Genomic DNA, 23529 nt, shown 5'->3' with positions numbered 1-23529 from the left:
GGTTTGACAACATTTTACGGCAGAAATTCTTAACACACTGTCCTCTCCCTCCCCCGACACACAACTGAAAAATGTCTACTCTTAAGATTAACACATTCCCAATCAGCACACCTAGGTTAGGAGCAATTCCCAGAGCTCTACTTACAAGCCCTTCCTCTCTCCTACTGAAGAAAACCTCGTTAAGTAGAAAGAGCAAACGAAGAATGCTAAATGAGGCCTGCAACTGATGGCCTGGTGCCTCCTGACACTCACAGGATTCTTTAGCTCTTGAACTTGTTACCAAAGGAGGGCAGTTTCCTTCCCCATCATTAATGACCATATGCCCATTTCTATAAACTTGCTACTTGGGGAACTATAATCAAGAATGAGTCAACGGAGAAAAATTAAGGAGATTTATTTTTCGTAAAACCACACAACTAATTTGAATAAGGCACTTTCTTCAACATCTATAAGAAACAAATGCAAACACAATCATGGTTACGTAAGGAAGAAGGGGGATGCCAAGAATTTTGACATTAATACTGGCAAAGCCCGTTTCTTTTTGTTAGGTTAAAAAAAAAAAAAGCAAATTGCAGTTGTTTGAAAGTTAATGTGCCGTTTCTTTTATGACAGGGATGGCAAACAGATTTAAATCTCCTGTAATCCGCTCAACCAGAAGCAGCTGCCTGGAGCTTTGGGCTGAGAAGGCTGAGGCTAGTGCGGGCACAGGGAGAAGGAAGGCTGGAACTGCCGCGGGCCTTCACATCTTCTTGCCAGCTCTACCCTACCTACTGAGCCCACTGCTTCCCAAGTCCAAAAATATTCTTTTTGGTTCAGGTAACTGCTCTTAGCCAAGGGCAAAGTTAGTTTATGAAGCCTCAATGAGGAAAAGTGGGAGATCATTTCCCAGCATAGGAACCAATCTATGGATTTTTAAAGACATCAAAACAAGCTGAAGTAAACACAGCATATAATCCTGGAAGGAAAGGCATTGAAAACTGAATTATTTATATCTTTACCAATTATTTACAGATTAGGGGATACTGGTTGTGTTCTCAGGCCCTTTGGATAAGGCTAGTGCTCTTAACTAGTTTGTATATTTTTAAAAACAGATCGAGAAGCACTGCCATATACAGAACTGATAGGGCCGTGTATTAGTTGGAAGTGAGTTTCAGTAGCCCAGTCTCAGTCTGAATGAGGCAAATTTAGGCCCACATCATCAGCTACTTTACAACCTAATACCTAAAACTTAACATAATAGGAATAAGGCATATTTTAAAGTCATCTGGAAAAACTGTTTTACACAGATATCTTTAGTTCTCTCTAGAATTGGTAACACCTTCTTTGCAAATATATTATTCATAGCAAGTATTTCCCACGTGACTCATAAGCCTCAGTATTTCATAATCTCATAGATACCCTTAGAAATATTTTAGAATAATCATTTCATCATATTTCTATGGAGTATGATAGTGATTCATAATCATTAATATTCACAATACATATATAAAGACAAACATCAACATTCCCATTGAACAAGTGATAGTGTTAAAGGTACTTTAATTTTTGAAAAAAACAAAAACAAGAGAAAACAGAACCACTAACTTTTCAACAAATTTCAAAATGAAATATATTATGCTCAGATTGGTGGACAAAATATTAAAGATTAATATTTAACCATACATTCAACATGAAAAGCAGACTAAAACTGCTTTTATAAAATGACATATTGAGGGCTTTACAAAGATGTCTTGGTTTATTTTTATAATTGTTAGATTTTATTTTCAGATGATAAAAGAAAAAAGGTATCATGTTCCTATTTGAAAGTACTTCTCTACAAATAAACTGTGTATGGATATAAGCTTTATTCCCAATAAATGATAATCAGCTATAATGATTATATCTTCTGCTTAACATTACTTTTTGAAGTACTAGACACCTGACTATGCTGCATAGAAACTGGTCAGATGTATGCAAATATAGTCCCAGAGAAGATCATCTTGCTGAATTAGTATCACTTTTACATGCTGAATTTGTTATATTTTATCATCAATGCTCCTTATGTTTCCTGTATAAAACAAACAAAAACTGTGAAAGGGTCAAAACCACCTCAGCTGCTAACACTGTTCAACTGTGTCATTACCTGGAGGATGGTGGGTCACAGGCCTGCTGAACCTTACCACATAAGCTTGGCAGCTTTCAAATGAAATATATTTAAATTACTTTATTGATTTAAAAATTAGAAGTAGAAACAACAGCATTGCTTGGGAGCTAACTGGGAAACCTAAAATTTACCCCACAGGGGAAAAAACTCAAGTCGAGAGACAGTTTATAATTCTACCAGTTGGTTCTAGAACTCTGGTATCACTCAAGAAGTGATTTATATTAATATATAACATAATTAGAGTTGTTCTATGATAATAATTAAATGGTGATGTTTGGGTATCATATATCGTATCAAATGCCCACAAGTCATTGTTCTAAGTCAAACAAGCAAACTATCTATTATAGTAATGAAAGATGAACTACTAGACACACAAAAGAAAATTTAGAAACTTGAAAAATGTAAAAAAAATAGGTACAATTGAATAAAAATTAACCTAAGGGTACATTAGATAATAGATTTTATTTGTACATTTAAAAAATATAAAGTTTTATGCTTTAAGAATAATCATTTTATTCTTGAGGACACAGAGCTAATATACTGCTTCTTTTAAAAATGATTTTTGAAATAGTGGACAGAAAACTGACAACAGTTTCAGTTGATTGCACTTATACATGGAAGGAGACATGTTTTTTTAACAAAGGCTGAACAGTAAAAAAAAAAAATTGTGACATTTGGAAATATTTTCTAAATTATACTGAAAGGAAATGATGAAAAACCATATTCAACTGAATGACGAAACCATCTTTGTCTCAGCTGTGATCTGAGTCACTGACAGATTAGATGTGCACACTTCATACTGGTTCTTTATAAATCTGAGGTAGCACAGGTCAGCAGGCACCAGTTCTACAAGGCACCAATGGTTTTGTGTGATGTAATGCTAGCATCTGAGATCCAGAAATATCAAAAAATATTGAATATGGCATACAGATTTTTCTTCAATTTCCACTGATTTTAAATTGGATTGATATATTCACTATGCTTTAACTTTTTGTTCAGGAAGGTCTCTCCTCAAATCTAGCGGAAGAGTCCTTCACAAAGTCCCAAATGAAAACAGTTCCTTTAGGTATGGCCTTACGTTCAATTGAGCACAATGTCAGGTCTTGGTTAGAACATATCTGTTTTTCCTGTGACAAACACTTTCAAATAGATTCTTCCCCCCATGTCTTTATGCTCTCTGTTTAGGCATCAACAAAGACCCCTATATCTTCTTACTGTTTCCGAAAATCCTTCCATAATTTAGTCACATGACTTCAGAGGCCAAAACGTAACTGAAATATTCCAGGTTCATGGTGATAGTTCCTAGGTATGCCATGTAATGGGACAAATCCTTCATTAGGTCAAGATCATTTTACTAAAGTTCTGCCTTCGGGGTTGAGATGCAAATCAACAATCACTGTCTCCATAAACATCTTTCTCAAGCTTTCTTACAATCACAGAACATGGTCCAACAATTAATACTAGCTGTTAAAACCTCTTAGAATCTATCTACCATTTCCACTTCCTCTCACTAAGTATAGCATCTCTTGCATTTTTCTAATTGTTAACCTAATCATACTTCTAACTAGCTGGCCAAGAAATGAACTGCATTAGATAAACGTTCCATCACTGTATAATAAGTAAACAGTATGGTAAAGTTATGCTAATGTACCTATATAAAAATCTATGATTCAACTGGTTATTAAAATCTGTTCTGCTTAAAGCACTCAAACTCTCATTGTAGACAATAATAAAATTCCATTCAGGGGAGACAGAAATGATAACAGAGATTAACCAAAAGCATAGAAATATGCTAGTAAATACTAGTTTATACATTCTGCTATTCATCTATAAGTCTTCATTCTTCATAAATAGCATGTCTCTTGATAAACCTGTATTTTATTTTCAACCTACTCATGAGTTTTAATATTTTCATTTTTTTCCTATCTTCCAAGATGCTTTTTCACTTAATCAGTGATTTTCAAACTTCATTATTAGTGGAACTCTTTATTCCAATTAAATCCAATTAAATCTTACGGGGGGAGCCCAATATATAAAATGGGAAAAAGAAGAACTTCTTTGATACAAAGGGGGGGGGGGTGCCAGTAGACAGCCTGAAAACCACTGCTGTAAATCATTCAAGAAAATTGAAGCGAAGACACAGCCAATTGGAATTTCTTCATTTGCAGTGATTATAAACAATTCCTCCATTGTTTTCAATTTTTAAGAACACTTCTTGAGCACAGCTGCTTTTCCCTCAGAGCTCATTAACGGAACAAAAACACAGTGCCTTACATATAGTATTTAGGTAAATAAGTATTTGAATTCTTATTTCCTTTTTCATACTATTCAAAAGTGCAAAAAAGCATAAGATGTAATCCCACAACTAGGTTATTAAAATGAATTTTAAAAATATTTAACATGTGATAGAAATTTTTTTTAAATTTTCAGTTTTATAATTGTAATTGCTTTAATCTGAGTCCAAATACTATCCAAAAGGCTCCTTAGAGCCTCAAGAAAACAAAAATCACTCTGTAGTTACTGAGAAGATTATCTTCCCATGTAATGATTCTGTTGCTCTACTTTTGGATTGAAGAACATTCCTCAGTTATATATACCTGATTTGCTTGAAAGGCAAGGAAAAAAAGTCAGGTCAACTTTTAGCTTTGTCAAGCTTAGATTAGAAAGATTTTACAAAAAGTAAAAAATGAAAATTTCTTTTCTCAAATAAGCTCATTTGTGCTTTCCAGGCTATTTCCTCACATTCGTCAACCTCCTTCCATATAAATGGAAGGCTTTTAAACTGACTTTTTAATAAACCCATGCTGAACATAACCAACTCTGTGCTTAGCTTATAGAAAGCAGCCCTGTTCTTCTATGCTCCTCACTGGCTGGACAGGCAGCACCAGGTGGGAAATACGGCTCCACAGTCCACTCAGTTTGTCTGAATCCATGTGGCGGAAGGAGCTGGGAGTGTTAGAGTTGGTAAACCTCGCCCAAAGTAAATCTCGCACTTTCTCTTCAGTTTCCCTTGGGCTGACACTTGCTTCTAATGTTTCCTCCTCCAGTAGGATGGTCAGGACCAGGGCCACATCTTTAAAGGCAGCGTTCTCATGGTCACAATACTTGTAGAAGATCAAGGTGGAGCCTGCAGGAAGGGATTCAAAGCGGTGGACCACAGCAGCCTTCTGGCCCTTCTCAAATCCAGAGCTCAGCTTCTTGTCAACTGACTCCTTGACCTTATCACTGTCCTGAAAGGTTTTTCCAGCTCCATCAATCTGAATGGCAGAGACTTTCTGGGCAGATGTGTAGGCATCCGCAATGTGGTGGCTGAGGCACTTCAGGGTCTCTCTTCCCTCTTGAGCTGCTGTAAATATGATGGTGGCTGGCTCAGTGGGGTGTGAAGCATTGAGGTGCTTCTGGAGAAACTTACGTCCTCTCTGCCACAGAAAGGAACTCTGGCCTGGAAATTTATCCTTCAAATGGCTGAAATGAACCAAGAAGGCCTCCAAAGCTGGATTTTTGGGCACTTGCTGGGCCGGACAGGAATAATAGCTACTAACAGAACTTAGCAAAACAAGAATCAGAACCAGGAAGCCAAGAAAGATGGAGCCTATCAGAGAAACAGAAAATAAAAGACAAAATTAGAATGTGAGTCAGAAGTAAAGCCTGTGGTAAACTGAAAAAAGGCAGATACGCTGTCAGGTTTTACTGGCCTGTGGTGAGTTTCTTTTGCCTAAGTCCTTTAAACTTTCAGCTGTTGAAATCTACTGGAAATACTTTTTCTTTAATTTCTTAAGAAGAAATTTGAAGGTAACAACATCTTTGTTAAAAGGTAAAATCTAAGTTTATATGTTTTTTGCTATAGCTACTGATGTGATTTAGAAATGAACTATCAGTATATTCTTCTACCATCTCAAAAGTATCTACTACCTACCTGTAGATAGGCCATTTTTTCCTAAACAGTCAAAATGTAAAAATGCCATTTGAGAAGTTAATACTTTCTTTTTCATTGAAAAGACAGCTTTAACAGGGAACTATATTCTTTTTTTTTTTTTTTTTTTTTGCGGTACGCGGGCCTCTCACTGTTGTGGACTCTCCCGTTGCGGAGCACAGGCTCCGGACGCGCAGGCTCAGCAGCCATGGCTCACGGGCCCAGCCGCCCTGTGGCATGTGGGATCTTCCAGGATCTTCCCGGACCGGGGCACGAACCCGTGTCCCCTGCATGGGCAGGCGGACTCTTAACCACTGCACCACCAGGGAAGCCCTATTCATATATCTTATAATAGCCTATAATGGAAAATAATCTGAAAAAAATATACATATATAACTGAATCACTTTGCTGTCCACCTGAAACTAACACAATACTGTAATCAACTTTACTTCAATTAAAAAAAGAACAGTTTTAGTTTCTTGTTTATGAAAAGCCCTTCCTCAGGTGGGAATTCCCATTTTGTTAAGGATGGCAAAATATTGGCTGCCACCCCTAAGGGAAAAATCCCCAGAACTCTATTGCTCTATTCTAATATTACTATCAAACATTAAAAAAAAATATTAAAACAATGTTAAAACTATTTAAATCTGCTAGTTTTCTAGGTACTTCTCTGAGAATTTCTGAATGTGAATCACTACAGTAAGACTAGTTTTGTTCTTACCATAGCTCCGAAAATCCTTTTTATTAATCTTCCTTATGGTATCCTGTACATTCTCCTTGTTTCCTTCCAATTTTTGTGTTTCTTGTTGATGTCTCTCAACCTCTGGGGAAAAAAAAAAAAAAGGAACATTATTTTTAGACAGTACACTAATGAGAGTGTGTATACCTTTATACCTCTTACCGAAGCAAAGAATTACCTGACAGGATTTCCATACTTTATAAAATTTAAGCTAACTTCCTGTCTTTTCCTTACGGCTCACCATTACCTTTGTTCTACTTAGAATAAAATGAAATGCTGTGAAATTCACTTCAGGATAGTGTTGCTACACCCACAATCCTTCACTGGCTCTTACATCAAGGACAAAGAAACAAGCATCCTAATATTGCAGCCAAACGTATCTAACATGTGATTTAAGAAGGGATTTAAGAAATAATGTACACAAGACTCAACATCACAGGGCAATGATGCTCTAATTCCAGTGTTCACATCTCAAAAGGCTCCTGAAGACCCCCTAATATACAAATAACAGAGACATTAAGTTTAGAGACAGGAGAGATTACTGTACAGTAATAGCTTACCTTTGCAAAATAGCTTACAAAAGCAAGCTTGAAACTTAGTGAACGAGGTATACAAAGCAAGGAATACAAGGTTAAGAAAAGTTATGAACTATATAAAAATGTAGGTGTGGGGTGAGACACCAATCATAAAATGTGTGGGTGAAAAGGAGGGCGGTATTTTGTAGACTCTGAGCTAAGTCACTCTAGAGTCTAGATGTGTGCTTGACCCCAGCCAAGTACCTCATATAACAATGAAAGCTGACTACTGCCCATAACCCTTACTGGAGAAATAACTCAAATAACATACTCTATTAACATAAAGAAGTAGAGTCATCCTCACCTATAAACGATAGTTCATTTAGTTATATCACACCAAAACACGGGTTTTTAAAATATCATGTCACAGAATTTAAGGACTGAAAGGATCTTTAATGATCACCTACTGTAGCCCCCTACTTTACCTATTGTGACAAAAGGTCCAGGGATGTTAAGGGCTTTGCCCAAGGTCACATAAAGAGACATGGCCAAGCTGAGATTAGAATGAGGTTCCTCATTTCCTAGATTAGCTCATTCCATTATATTATGTTGCTTCCCACACATAAACTGCATTTTTAAAACAGTATTTTCTTCCTCTACTCAGTGACCCTGCATACCGGTGAAAGTCTGATGGCAGATAGTGGTCCATACAAATCATATCCATTCATTCACTTAACAAATATTCATAAAGTCACTTCTCTGTGCCAAGTGCCACAGAAACACAGTAAATGAGAGAGACATAGCCCTTGCCTTCCCTGAAGTTACAGACTATTCTAATATTAACTAATGAAACATATATTTGAGACCAGACATTGACTTATGGTGAAACATGGAATTCTAGCCCTTAGTCAAGTCCCTGATGAACAGAATGTCTTATATTTCTTTGCTCTGGCAAATAGGCATTTCAGACTGAGCTTTCAGAGTACTTATAAAATACAAATCCACACAGTCCAAATCCATAAAATCACAGAAGGTAAAAAAAGCTGGAAGAGACCAGCTGGATAGCATCTTGTCCTAATTCTTCAGTCTGCAAATAGGAAACTGAAGTACCAGGAAGTTGAGAGATGCCTAAGTTCACCCAAGTTAGGAAGTGGTAGGGCCACAACTAGAATCCACATCTCTTGAGTTCCCGTGTAAAGACTTTGCACATTCCAACTATTATCTTTGTAAGGAATGATACGATGCTGTTCTCCTTAATATACAAGTGGGGAAAATCAGGTATAGAAAAATTAATCTGCTTAAAGTCCTATAAAACTGAAAGATGACCGAGTTAAGGGTCCTATACCACTGATGTTGGTTTTTAAATATACCTATCTCTTGATTTATGTAGCATTTAGTTTCCCCCAAAGTAAAAGATTTTAAAAAGTGAAAGTGAAGATATGCTCATTAGAAATAAAGAAAAAGCCAGAGGTAAATTTTTTAAAAGTCATGCCTTTAAAAAAAATCATACTGGATTAATACAGACAGCAAATAAATAAAAACCGTTAAAAAACGCAGCTAATGTGTGGGAAGCAACTTAATGTAGTGGAATGAGCTAGTTTAGGATATGAGAAACCTCATTCTAATCTCAAGTCAGTTATATCTCTTTATGTGACTTTGGGCAAGGTGCAAAGGCCTTAATCCTATGAAGGAAAGAGAAGTTCTCTGAAAAGAACAGTACAAAACAGGACAAGCTCAGGGGTTCTCTCACCTGGTGCCGGCAGTCGCTTCCTCAGTGTGTCCTGGCTCTCCAGCCCTGCACTAGAATGCCCAGGACTCTGGGTATCCTGAGGGTCAAGGACAGGTGGCTCCTGCAAAGCTCCGGGTCTGTCGCTCACATGCTCAGGGAGGGCTGCAGAGCTGCTCACTAAGTGTGCGTCTGTTCTTCCCACCTTGTCACTTGGAGAACAGTTGGGTTCTGGATCCAAGAGGTCTTCACCCAGACTTTCTGAAGGGAGCGGATGCCCTTGTTCTCCACCCTGGAAACTCTGGCTGTTCTCACCTTCTGTATCCTTTGGATATTTCCTATCATCTGTTTCATCTGGACTTTCTGATTGATCATCTGTATCTGTACTTCCTGGACCAACTGATGCTACCTCTTGGTGGTCTTTGTTAAGACCAGAGGCAGGGTTTGGGGTCTGAGCTTCTTCAGTGGGACTTGCTGTCACTGTAGTCTCCTGTGCCTGACAATTTATTGATGGATCATTTTCCAAATCCTTTTGAGGGTCTATTGAGATAAAAATTTGTAATTTTTATTTAAAAAATTTCCCTATATTTTTGTATTTTAACAAGGTCCCTGATTAATAAAAATATTTATATAGATTTTTATGGCTTATGAGGCACTCTTCCTAAACATTACTTCTCTTGATTTTCACTAAAGGTGACTGATTAAACAAATTCACTATCATGTTAATCTAACAAATAATATGAATGTAAAACTATTTTGAATGACAAACCAATTTTTGGTAGTATTAAATACATCCTCTTCCCTAATGAAATAACAGACCTAGGCAATAATCATCAACAGCAACTAAAACCATTATGCAAAAGGATAATGAGGAATTTTATGAACGAGATGAGTGAGACTGACAACTGCTGAACCCACTGATCAATCTTAACACCACAAAAAGAAGGAAAACCAGACATTACTATAACCTCCCGAATTCAATGCAATAGGAAGTACACCATACCACTTATGAAGTATTCTTGCCAAACTGAATCTGAATCTGATCAAGCTTCTAGAGCTAACTACCAGTTTCCAAGAAACACAGGGATAGAGGGATACATTAAATTATGCCTCAGGAATGTAATCAGCAAAACCCATAATGAGGGAAATTCTAAGGGACAAAAGACTTTGTTTATTTAATAACAGCAGGAAATAAAAATAAATGGCAAGAAAAAAAAAGGAGTAACCTATTGATTAAGAGGTACTTGAATACATCAACAATGTGTGGACCACACTGTTTAGATTCACTGTCCTGCAAACCAGTTGTTAAAGAAATATTTATGATATAATCAGAAAACTTTGAACACCAGATATTTGATGAGACTCAGGAATTATTGTTCATCTTCTATTTATGATAAAGGTATTGTGATAGTGTTTTTACAAAGAAATCCTTATCATTTAGAGATAAGTTTCAAGTATTTATGGCTAAAATTATGTGACACCTAGAATTTGCTTCAACTCAATGATATGGGGGTAAGGAGAAGTAAGGGAGTATAAATGAAACCACATTAGCCATATGTTGACAGCAGATGAAGCTGTTTGATGGGTACATGAGATTCATTTCCTCTCTCTACTTTTATATGTTTGAAATTTTCCATAATAAAGCTTAAAAAAAAAAAGAGCAACCAAAAAGATGTATCAATCAAATGCAGTATGTGGCCCAAATGTAAAGAAAAAAGAATTTAAAAACCCAACAGTGAAGAAAAAAAAAATTATGAGACAATGGGGGAAATGTGAATACTGGCTGTATATATGATGACAGCATGGAATAACTACTAATTTATTTTTTAGGTGTGATAATGCTATTTTGGTTCTTTTTTTTAGTTTTTAAATCTATCTTTAAGAGATGTAAACTAAAGTATTGACAAATAAAATGATATAATGTCTTGGGTTTGCATTTAAATATTCCAAGGCAGGCAGCAAGAGTACTATTAGGTAGGTAAAAGTTGAAGTTAGATTTTGAGTACATGGGACTTCATTATACTGTTCTACTTTCATATATTTAAAAATATCCTTAATAAAATATTTAAATATACCCTTCTCTTCTGAAAAACCTACTTCATATTTTGCCTATTTTATATCATATATATATATAGACACATACACGTAAGTAGGATGAAGAATTTAAATTTCATCTTTCCTTATAACTGAAAGATCCCCCTCTAAATATATAGCATATAGCTTACCTGATTTTTAAAAATGTAACTCTAAAGATCTGTCTACCATCTTTTTTTAAGATGCATTGTAATTTTTCCAATACTATAGGTTCCTACTATGGGAGTCTCTAAAATATAACTCTTTTTCATAATTAGGGTCTGGTATTATGGTAAAATTCAGTAAATATCAAAGAATAGGAATCATAACAAATTAAGCAATTAAGTTAATTTCTTTTTTACTTCCAAACTTCAGTTTTAGTCACCAGAGACTTTTTCTCTAGCACAGCCCTAGTTTCCTACAGCACAAACCTAGTGTTGTACAAACTAGTCTTACCCTCTGGAGGATCCCTAAGTCCTCTGTCGGTCATGTTTGCGTTTTATCTCTTCAGACTTTGGGATACTTTTTGTTAGTGTCTGGTTTTCCTTGTGCAGATGTCTTGTTTTCTTCTTGTCCCAAGTCCCAACAGGCTCATGCTTCCCGTGGACCCAGGAAACAAGGTATATATACAGTGACTAAAATAAAATGAAAAAAATTAAATGACTTTTTTATTCATACATGGGAGAAATGCCAATTTCAGCTTTATTTACTAAATCTGTTTAGTTTGAGTAATATTTCCTCTCTGAAACTTTTCTAGTGAAGAGAAAGTGTTTTCTGGCTTTCATGAGGATCATATTCCAAATCCTAGACTACACACTGAAGAAAAGCTTCAGATTATTAACCTTGTATAGATGCCATAGCCTTCTAATACATTCCAATGTGTCTGGAAGGATGTAAAAAGTAAGACCAAGTGACCAGAATCTTGAAGAGAACATCTTTGAAACTGAAATGAAAAGTAATTCTAAGAGTAAAAATTGAAATGAAAAGTAATTCTACGAGTAAAAATTTAAGTCACTGTTGAGTTAATCACTGCAGATTTCCTTTATGTCTTCAATTTCTGTCCCATATAAATTTCTCAGAGTTTGCCTATCAGAAGCTTTCACTTATCATTAACAAGTTACAATGCACACGGGCTACCTACAAACTAAGATGGCTGTCTTGGTGTTAGGAAGAGGAAATACACATTTTGTGTTTAGTCACTGCCTTCTTAGTGGTTTTCACACAGTATTCTTTTGTAAAATATGGAGACAGGTATCTCTTTATACAATGCCCTTCTATACAGTGCTCAAAGAAGACTAAATATAAATGATTATGATCTTAAGACATTGTGTTTACTCTATAGTCTTTAATTAAATGTTTCTGTAAGAAAAAACAAAAAAAATGATTATGAGCTGTATATAAAAGGAATAAAAATCAGAGGCAATTTATAAGCAATAAAAACTTAATCATGTCATTTTATAGTTAAATCTTATTTTTTGTCAAAAACCATACCACTCAAAGTTACTTAACCTTCACTATCTATAAAAATGATTAAGGATTGCTATGATGACTAAATATAAAAATATGTGTGAAAGAGCTTTGTAAAGTGCTACATTTTTTGGCTAGCCTAGTTGAGAAGTTAGTCAACTAGCCTTTTTTGTGTCCTTCTCACAACACTCTTTTATAAAATCTAATTTTACAAGTTAAAAAATTTAATCCCAAATGCCTAGCACAGATCTTAGTATACAGCAAGAACCCCATATTTTAATTTAAAAGAATATGAATAAGTGAATGAATGCTTGAATGTACGAATAGAGTGGTGTCAACTATAAACTGAATGTGAAGGGAGGGGTTAAAAACAGGCCTCCTTTCTGCTGGTGTGAACACTTAGAAACAAGTCTCAGATTTGGAGGGTTCCTTGTCACCCTTTTATCTGCTTCAGACTCCTGGGACTAGGCTTATACATCTCCTTTTCATTACCATCATATGTTGCAATGAGGGTTACCTCCTATCCATTTTGTGATAGAAAATAAAAAGTCCCCAATCCTTTAAAAATAAAGTCCGGTTACAAAAATTTTAGAAAGCGAAGATGCTATTCACAATAACTGTAAGGTACCTCATGATAAAAACTAGAAGGTACCTAGTAATAAATCTAACAACACATATGCAAGAATTTTAGAGTAGGGTGAAGTTTATGGTATGTAAATTATACCTCAATAAACTTTTAAGAAAAGAACTTTTAGGGAGAAAAGTATAAAACTTTACTGAAGGACATAAAAAGGACCTAAATAGAGAAATACATATAGACAGTAAGACTCAAAGCCATTTAATGCCACTTCTTTCCAAATTAATCTATAAATTCATTGCAATTTGAAACAAAATCTTGAGACAATTTTTTTATTGTTATATGTTTCTTATGGAATGAACAAGTTGACCCTAAAATTCACAAAGAGCAGTAAAGGATTGAGAAGAGTCAAGATAATTCTGAAGAAAGAAAAAGGAATTTTGAAGAAGGGGGGATATTTTTACCAGATATAGCAAGACGTTAAAAACAATAGGGCATTGGTGTAAGAAGAGACAGATTACACAGAATAGAGAGACAAGAAATATATGCATACATAAATAAAGGAAATTGAGTGACAAAAGAAAAAGAATGGATCAGTGAATAAATAGTTTTGGGACAAATGACTTTTCAAATGGGAAAAAAATTAGATTTCTACCTCCACAAAAATCAATTGCAGATAAGAGACCTAAATGTAAAGAGCAAAACTTTGAAATTTTTGGATGAAAGCATGGAATACCTTTATAATCTCAAGGTTTTCTTGATCAAGATATAAAATATACAAACCATAAGGGGAACTTGGACAAATGTGATGACGTTAAAAATGTTAATCTCTAGACAAATCATCAAAATCATGGTTAAAAAATTCACTGACTATAAAGATATCAGCGACACATATAATCATTAAGAGATTAATATCTAGAATACATAAAGACTGCTGCAAATCAGTAAGAGACAAATAATGTTATTTTAAAAGCAGTGGGCAAAAGAGATGAACAAGCAGTTAAATAAAGAGGACATCTAAAAGTCTACTGAATTGGTAAGAAACTTAGTCAAGGAAATGCAAAATGAATTAATGATGAGATACCATTTCACAACCACCAGATTGGCAAAAATTTTTAAATCAGGCAATACCAAGTGTTGGTGAGGATTTGGAGATACAGAGATCTTTACTGGCAATGAAGTAAACTGTTATAGCTTTGGAGAGCAATATGGCAATACCTAGTTAAGACACACACACATTCTATAAATCGGCAATTCTTTTAGACATATACCTTAGAGAAACTTTTCCTCAAGTGCCCAATGATGTTTGTAGCAGCATTGTTTAAAATGAGGAAAAATGAGAAAATCTTAAATGTCCATAAATAAGGAAGTGGAATTTTTAAATTGTAGTATATTCTTTTTTTTTTTTGTGGTACGCGGGCCTCTCACTGTTGTGACTTCTCCCGTTGCAGAGCACAGGCTCTGGATGCGCAGGCTCAGCGGCCATGGCTCACAGGCCCAGCCGCTCCGCGGCATGTGGGATCTTCCCAGACCGGGGCACGAACCTGTGTCCCCTGCATCGGCAGGTGGACTCTCAACCACTGCGCCACCAGGGAAGCCCATTGTAGTATATTCTTAAAACATAATATTGTATATAAATTAATGAGTTAGATATCAAAAATTTATAAAGGTACAATATTAAAGCATTTATATAAAATTTAATAAACACAATAATATATAGAGTGATTCAAAAATAATTGAACAAGTAACTATATGCTAATAAAATGGACAACCTGGAAAAAATGGACAATTTCTTAGAAATGCACAACCTTCCGAGACTGAACCAGAAAGAAATAGAAAATATGAACAGACCAATCACAAGCACTGAAATTGAAACTGTGATTAAAAATCTTCTAACAAACAAAAGCCCAGGACCAGATGGCTTCATAGGAGAATTCTATCAAACATTTAGAGAAGAGCTAACAATCTATCCGTCTCAAACTCTTCCAAAATATAGCAGAGGGAGGAACACTCCCAAACTCATTCTATGAGGCCACCATCAGATACCAAAACCAGACAAAGATGTCACAAAGAAAGAAAACTACAGGCCGATATCACTGATGAACATAGATGCAAAAATCCTCAACAAAATACTAGCGAACAGAATCCAACAGCACATTAAAAGGATCATACACCATGATCAGGTGGGGTTTATCCCAGGAATGCAAGGATTCTTCAATATACACAAATCAATCAATGTGATACACCATGTTAACAAATTGAAGGAGAAAAACAATATGATCATCTCAATCGATGCAGAGAAAGCTTTCAACAAAATTCAACACCCATTTATGATAAAATCCCTCCAGAAAGTAGGCATAGAGAGAACTTTCCTCAACATAATAAAGGCCATATATGATACAAACCCACAGCCAACATCGTCCTCAATGGTGAAAAACTGAAACCATTTCCACTAAGATCAGGAACAAGACAAGGTTGCCCACTCTCACCAGTCTTATTCAACATAGTTTTGGAAGTTTTAGCCACAGCAATCAGAGAATAAAAAGAAATAAAAGGAATCCAAATTGGAAAAGAAGTAAAACTGTCACTGTTTGCAGATGACATACTATACATAGAGAATCCTAAAGATGCTACCAGAAAACTACTAGAGCTAATCAATGAATTTGGTAAAGTAGCAGGATACAAAATACACAGAAAGCTCTGGCATTCCTATATACTAATGATGAAAAATCTGAAAGTGAAATCAAGAAAACACTCCCATTTACCACTGCAACAAAAAGAATAAAATATCTAGGAATATACCTACCCAAGGAGACAGAAGACCTGTATGCAGAAACTTATAAGACACTGATGAAAGAAATTAAAGATGATACAAACAGATGGAGAGATATACCATGTTCTTGGATTGGAAGAATCAACACTGTGAAAATGACCCTACTAACCAAAGCAATCTACAGATTCAATGCAATCCCTATCAAACGACCACTGGCATTTTTCACAGAACTAGAACAAAAAATTTCACAATTTGTATGGAAACACAGAAGACCCCGAATAGCCAAAGCAATCTTGAGAAAGAAAAACGGAGCTGGAGGAATCAGGCTCCCTGACTTCAGACTATACTACAAAGCTACAGTAATCAAGACAGTATGGTACTGGCACAAAAACAGAAAGATAGATCAATGGAACAGGATAGAAAGCCCAGAGATAAACCCATGCACATATGGTCACCTTATCTTTGATAAAGGAGGCAGGAATGTACAGTGGAACAAGGACAGCCTCTTCAATAAGTGGTGCTGGGAAAACTGGACAGCTACATGTAAAAGAATGAAATTAGAACACTCCCTAACACCATACACAAAACTAAACTCAAAATGGATTAAAGACTTAAATGTAAGGCCAGACACTATCAAACTCTTAGAGGAAAACACAGGCAGAACACTCTATGACATAAATCACACAAGATCCTTTTTGACCCACCTCCTAGAGAAATGGAAATAAAAACAAAAATAAACAAATGGCACCTAATGAAACTTCAAAGCTTTTGCACAGCAAAGGAAACCATAAACAAGACCAAAAGACAACCCTCAGAATGCAAGAAAATATTTGCAAATGAAGCAACTGACAAAGGATTAATTTCCAAAATTTACAAGCAGCTCACGCAGCTCAATATCAAAAAAACAAACAACCCAATCCAAAAATGGGCAGAAGATCTAAATAGACATTTCTCCAAAGAAATAGACATTTCTCAATATACAGATTGCCAACAAACACATGAAAGGATGCTCAACATCATTAATCATTAGAGAAATGCAAATCAAAACTACAATGAGATTTCATCTCACACCAGTCAGAATGGCCATCATCAAAACATCTACAAACAATAAATGCTGGAGAGGGTGTGGAGAAAAGGAAACCCTCTTGCCCTGTTGGTGGGAATGTAAGTTGATACAGCCACTATGGAGAACAGTATGGAGGTTCCTTAAACTAAAAATAGAACTACCATATGACACAGCAACCCCACTACTGGGCATATACCCTGAGAAAACCAGAATTCAAAAAGAGTCATGTACCAAAATGTTCATTGCAGCTCTATTTACAATAGCCAGGACATGGAAGCAACCTAAGTGTCCATCAACAGATGAATGGATAAAGAAGATGTGGCACATATATACAATAGAATATTACTCAGCCGTAAAAAGAAACAAAATTGAATTATTTGTAGTGAGGTGGATGGACCTAGAGTCTGTCATACAGAGTGAAGTCAGAAAGAGAAAAACAAATACCATATGCTAACACATATATATGGAATCTAAAAAAAAAAAAATGTTCATGAAGAACCTAGGGGCAAGACGGGAATAAAGACACAGACCTACTAGAGAATGGACTTGAGGATACAGGGAGAGGGAATGGTAAGCTGGGACAAAGTGAGAGTGGCATGGACGTATATACACTACCAAACGTAAAACAGATAGTTAGTGGGAAGCAGCCACATAGCACAGGGAGATCAGCTCAGTACTTTATGACCACCTAGAAGGGTAGGATAGCGAGGGTGGGAGGGAGGGAGATGCAAGAGGGAAGAGATGTGGGGATATATGTATATGTATAACTGATTCACTTTGTTATAAGGCAGAAACTAACACACCATTGTAAAGCCATTATACTGCAATAAAGATGTTAAAACAAATTGAACGAATGAAAAAAAAATGAACCAACTACTGATACATACCATAACATGGATGAATCTAAAAAGTGTGATGAGCGAAAAAAGCCACACACAAGATTATATGCCAAATGATTCCATTTATATGAAGTTCTAGAATTGCCAATGGTCTGCAGTGATGGAAAACAGATCAGAGGTTCCTAGGGGAAGGACTACTGACTGGAAAAGGGCATGAGAAAACCTTCTGGAGTAATGAAAGTGCTTCATATTTTTATTGAGGTAGTGTTTGTCACCAAACTTAAAATCTGTACATTTTATTGCATGTAGAATATCCTCAAAAAACTTTTTTTCAAATAACAACTGAATGCTTTAAAAAACGTATTACTTGGAAACGGGGTTGTGGTCAATAAGCAGTCTGCAAAGAAATCATGAGAGATATTTCAATAATCTTGCAAATGTTCAATATACACCTTTCTTGTCACAAGGCACACATCATTCCTATAGCCCATTTCACTCAGACCCTTTGTAACATCGTTGTACATAGCCAAAACGTAGTCCCTCGAGGCTACAAGGAAGAAGTGGTACAAACACAGAGGTTCTTGACACATCCTCACAAAAAGTCACATGGTGGGGTATCTGGGAGATCTGGAGGCCACTATTCCAGAGGCAGGTCAATCTTTTCAACAGTGTCCAATCAATACCAGGAAATGTATACATTAGGAATCTCTGGACTGTGTAATAGAAGTGAGGCAGAGCCTCATGCTGATGGAAAATAGGCATGTTGGAGACTTTCTGCAGCTGTAGGAAAAACCACTCCATAAGAATGTCCAAAAAAAAATACCTTTGATGGTATCTTTTGCAAAAAGGAACTGATGAAGTGAGTCCCTTTCAAGTTAAATTGTGAAATGTTGGTTTTCAGTGCCCCATTTATGGAGGTTATGATTCATTTTTCCACTTAAAGAAAACAGCCTTATCACTGGTAGTTATCTCCACTTCTCTGTGACCCTGAAATCTGCACCAAAACTTATTGTTTTGCTTTAACTGTCTCCATGAGGGCGTGAACCAGGTTAAAGTAGTAAGGCTGCATTCTCCATAACTGGAGAAAATCAACAGATAGTAGGCTGAGGGATGCCTACTATTTCGATATCCTGAGACCTCCCTGAAGAGGGACACAAATTTGCCTCAGTGCCTCTTCTTCTGTTGTGGCTACCCTGTGCTCTGTCTTTAAGATGCACCTTTTCTGCTCCATCTCAATGTACCAGTGGTAATGTTTTGTCAGCCTGGTAGGTGTTCATTGTCTGGTATATGGAATGACCTTTGCACTGCAGTAATACAACCAAGTTTAGCAGACTCCAACACATAAAATTAAATGTTGTAAGGTTATCTCTACAGACTGATGCATAATACATGTTTATATATGAATGTTACTGAGTAATAAAATTTTGAAAATGTTCAACTATTTTATTGCTCTGTACATTGTTTAAACACATGAACAGAAAGGATATATGCTTGCTTCTATGGAGGAAAGGACAGGAATAGGATGAGAACAAGAATCGGTTTCAACTGTACCTGTAAAGCCTCTAAAAAAAAGAAAAAAAGGTATATGTGGCAAAATGTTAGCGCATTTTATCTATTTTTTCAAATTGAAGTATAGTTGATTTACAGTTGTGTTAATTTCTGTACAGCAAAGTGATTTGTTATACATATATATACATTTTTATATTCTTTTCCATTATAGTTTATCACAGGATATTGAATATAGTCCCCTGTATTATACAGTAGGACCTTGTTGTTTATCCATTCTGTATATAATAGTTTGCGTCTGCTAACCCCAAACTTCCACTCCACCCCTCCCTCCACCTTCCCTCCCCCTTGGCAACCACAAGTCTGTTCTCTATGTCTGTGAGTCTTTGTTTCGTACATAAGTTCATTTGTGTCATATTTTAGATTCCACATATAAGTGATATTATATGGTATTTGTCTTTTTTTTTCTGACTTACTTCACTTAGTATGAGAATCTCTAGTTCCATCCATGTTGCTGCAAATGGCATTATTTCATTCTTTTTTATGGCTGAGCAGTATTCTGTTGTATATAGGTACACCTTCTTTATTCATCTGTCAATGGACATTTAGGTTGTTTCCATGTCGTGGCTATTGTGAACAGTGCTGCTATGAACATAGGGGTGCATGTATCTTTTTGTTTTTGCAATGCCATGCACCTTGCAGGATCTTAGTTCCCCGACCAGGGATTGAACCTGGGCCCTCGGCAGTGAAAGCACGGAGTCCTAACCACTGGACCGCCATGGAATTCCCTATCTTTTTGAATTATAGTCTTGTCTGGGTATATGCCCTGGAGTGGGATTGCTGGACCATATGGTAATTCTTTTTCGGTTTTCTGATGAACCTCCATACTGTTTTCCGTAGTGGCTGCACAAACTTATGTTCCCACCAACAATGTAGGAGGGTTCCCTTTTCTTCACACCCTCTCCAGCATTTGTTAAAATTTGTAAACTTTTTAATGATGGCCATTCTGACTGGTGTAAGGTGGTGCCTCATTGTAGTTTTGATTTGCATTTGTCGAATAATTAGTGATGTTGAGCAGCTTTTCATGTGCTTCTTGGCCATCTACATGTCTTCTTTGGAGAAATGCCTATTTAGGTCTTCTGCCCATTTTTCAATTGAGTTTTTTTTTGTTGTTGAGTTGTATGAGCTGTTTGTATATTCTGCAAATTAAGCCCTTGTCAGTCGCATCATTTGCAAATATTTTCTCCCAGTCTGTAGGTTGTCTTTTCGGTTTGTTTATGGTTTCTTTTGCTGTGCAAAAGCTTGTAGATTTAATTAGGTCCCATTTGTTTACTTTTGTTTTAATTTCTATTGCCTTGGGAGACTGACCTAAGAAAACACTGGTATGATTTATGTCAGAATGTTTTGCTTATGTTCTCTTCTAGGAGTTTTATGGTGTCATGTCTTATGTTTAAGGCTTTAAGCCATTTTGAGTTTATTTTTCTGTATGGTATGAGGGTGTGTCCTAACTTCATTGATTTACATGCGGCTGTCCAACTTTTCCAACACCACTTGCTGAAGAGACTGTCTTTTTCCCATTGTATATTCTTGCCTCCTTTGTTGAAGATTGACCATAGGTGTGTGGGTTTATTTCTGGGCTCTCTATTCTGTTCCATTGATCCATATATGTTTTTGTGCCAATGCCATGCCATTTTGATTACTGTAGCTTTGTAGTATCATCTGAAGTCTGGGAGGCTTATGCCTTCTACTTTTCCCTTTTTCCTCAGGATTGCTTTGGCAATTCTGGGTCTTTTATGGTTCCATATAAATTTTAGGATTATTTGTTCTATTTCTGTGAAAAATGTCATGGGTAATTTGGTAGGGATTGCATTAAATCTGTAGATTCCTTTGGGTAGTATGGCCATGTTAACAATATTAATTTTTCCAATCCAAGAGCATGGGATATCTTTCCTAAGTTAATGTATTTTAGACCTGGGTACATAGGTGAATGTTATTTCCTGCACTTTTCTATATGATTGATGTTAATATATTTTTTAAATGAGTAATCAAATAAAAATATATTAGCTTCTGTGAGGAAAAGTAAAAATCAAAAGAAAAGGCCTGTGGTATGATGAATTGGGAGATTGGGTTGACATATATACACTAATATGTATAAAATGGATAACTAATAAGAACCTGCTGTATAAAAAAATAAATAAAATAAAATTCAAAAGAAAAAAAGGAAAGGCCCGTAATGGTAACTCTGAGCCCACACACAATGAACTTATGTTACAGAGGCACACTTCAACCACAGCCTCCTATACATTTTGTCATATCCAGTTGAGAAGAGATAGGACAAAGAAAAGCTACCCATGAGAACAAAATCAGAGCTGGGAGAGCAGTAGGACCTCACCCAACCTACTCCATCCTGTAAACCTCAATCTTATGATGTATGGACTATTAATATTCCTTCTATTTTACAGATAAGGAAACTGAGATATAGAGATGTTAAGAATCTTACCCAAGAACACACAACTAGTAAAAAATATATATATGTATCATAAACATACTATAAGGCATCCTGATTCTATATTTGAATTGTGACTCTAGCACATATGACCTGGGTAAATTTGCACATATTCTTCAACTCTTCTCAAATTGCTTATTTTGGTGTTGTGAAAGTCTCAAGTGATATAATAAATCATGTAGCAACTACATCTACCACAATTATGATTATAAATGGGCCTAAAAAATGTGACAATGATTTGCCTTGGGTCATTCATCCCACCAGGCCTCTTAATCTTTACATCTAAGACCATTTGACATACATAATTACAGGATCGACCTCAGTCCCAAGATTAATCTTGTTCTTCACCAGGAAGGATTTAAGAAGTTTTTAACAATTCAGCATCAAGTTCTAACAATTGGCTTTAATCCCTGTTCTAAAACTAAGACTATCCCTCATCCCTAGTTCTAACTTCTGCCTCATTCTCTTATACCCTTCCTAGTCCTAAAGACGTACTACATGCCATATGATTGACGTATGTTACCACATTTAAACCTCACAACAGTATGAGGTAGGTATTACTACATAACCTATTTCACAGATGAAGAAACTGGATACAGAAAGGTTAAAATGCCCAAGGTCATTTAATAGTGCCAGAATCAGAAGACAAACCTAGGTCAGCTGGCTCCAAAGCTATTATTTTTCCTCTATAACAAGTAGTTTTCAAGCTGTGTTCCCAAGCTTCCATGGAGACTCAAGGGCTGCCAGAGGAGACTGAAGAGATAGAAGGGGTATGGCTCAACTCACTTTTACAGATATCTGTATTCTGCTGATTGCCACATACACTTTGGATGTCATGGAATTCTTTCTTGCGTGCCTGTCTGCCTGGGCTACCTTCTCCTACAACTTAGAGATGAATCTTAACTTAGTCACGCACAACTCAAGACAGACTCTGCTTTAGTAGGTACTTTCCAGTTGCCCCAACACAGTTTCCATTAAACTTCCACTCCTAGGTCTGCATTAAAATAACAGAGAGTAGTTCTAGAAGTCTAGAAATGGCCACCATTACGTGTAAGTAATTATCAACTCTCCTACAGTACAGAAGTATAGATTATTATGGCTCATATAATCCAAAACAGTGAATCAATTGTCATGAGAATTTTAAGAATACACTTATACTTTAAAATTCATTATTCATAACTATGAAGTAGAGTATTTTAGAATAATCTGCAATATTTTAAGCCAAGTAAAGTCATACTTAAAAAGACCGAAGCTGAAAAGCTACAACGCTTTCTAAATTTTTTCCCTTGCTCAATTTTATGAACTCTACCCCATGATGTTAGTTCTGAGAGCTGACCATATATCAGGTATGTAATGATAATCATGTATGAAGGCAAAGTACCCTTCTTAATGTAATTTTAAAATTAGTATTTTTGATTCCTTTCTCTTGCCTATATACTCACATACCTTATAATGACAACACACAGAACTGTTTTTGAGGAGGGCTACAATAGAGCCCTCCTCACAGTTGAGAAAAATGACTGAGTTACAACCTGAAATATCAGCAGTGACCTTCACTCTGATGTGAAACCTCTTTATATGTCACCGGCAAAGTACAATAACTATCACTACCTTACAGTATTATGAGTATTCAGTTCCTATTCTTTTCTTTTTTTTGTGATACGCGGGCCTCTCTCTCACTGTTG

General features: G+C 36.0%; 1 protein-coding gene across 2 annotated transcripts in view; it reads right to left on the bottom strand.

Annotated features, from left to right (window-relative positions):
- Positions 1-397: 397 nt before the first annotated feature.
- LOC115862980 (torsin-1A-interacting protein 2-like) overlaps positions 398-23529 on the bottom strand; it is a 38066-nt gene continuing 14934 nt past the window's right edge. For both annotated transcript variants that reach the window (XM_030875327.3, XM_030875325.2), the window contains 4 exons: positions 11567-11745; positions 9062-9577; positions 6779-6880; positions 398-5735 (listed from right to left, as the gene is read on the bottom strand). In XM_030875327.3, coding sequence (XP_030731187.1) covers positions 4975-5735; positions 6779-6880; positions 9062-9577; positions 11567-11600 — 1413 coding nt within the window. In that variant the 5' untranslated portion in view covers positions 11601-11745 and the 3' untranslated portion in view covers positions 398-4974. The remainder of the gene's footprint in view (positions 5736-6778; positions 6881-9061; positions 9578-11566; positions 11746-23529) is intronic.

This window comes from Globicephala melas, chromosome 1 (genome assembly GCF_963455315.2).
Source record: "Globicephala melas chromosome 1, mGloMel1.2, whole genome shotgun sequence".
NCBI classification, from domain to species: Eukaryota; Metazoa; Chordata; class Mammalia; order Artiodactyla; family Delphinidae; genus Globicephala; species Globicephala melas.
The sequence above is the reverse complement of the archived record's forward strand: the minus strand, read 5'-3'. Positions and strand labels throughout refer to the sequence as shown.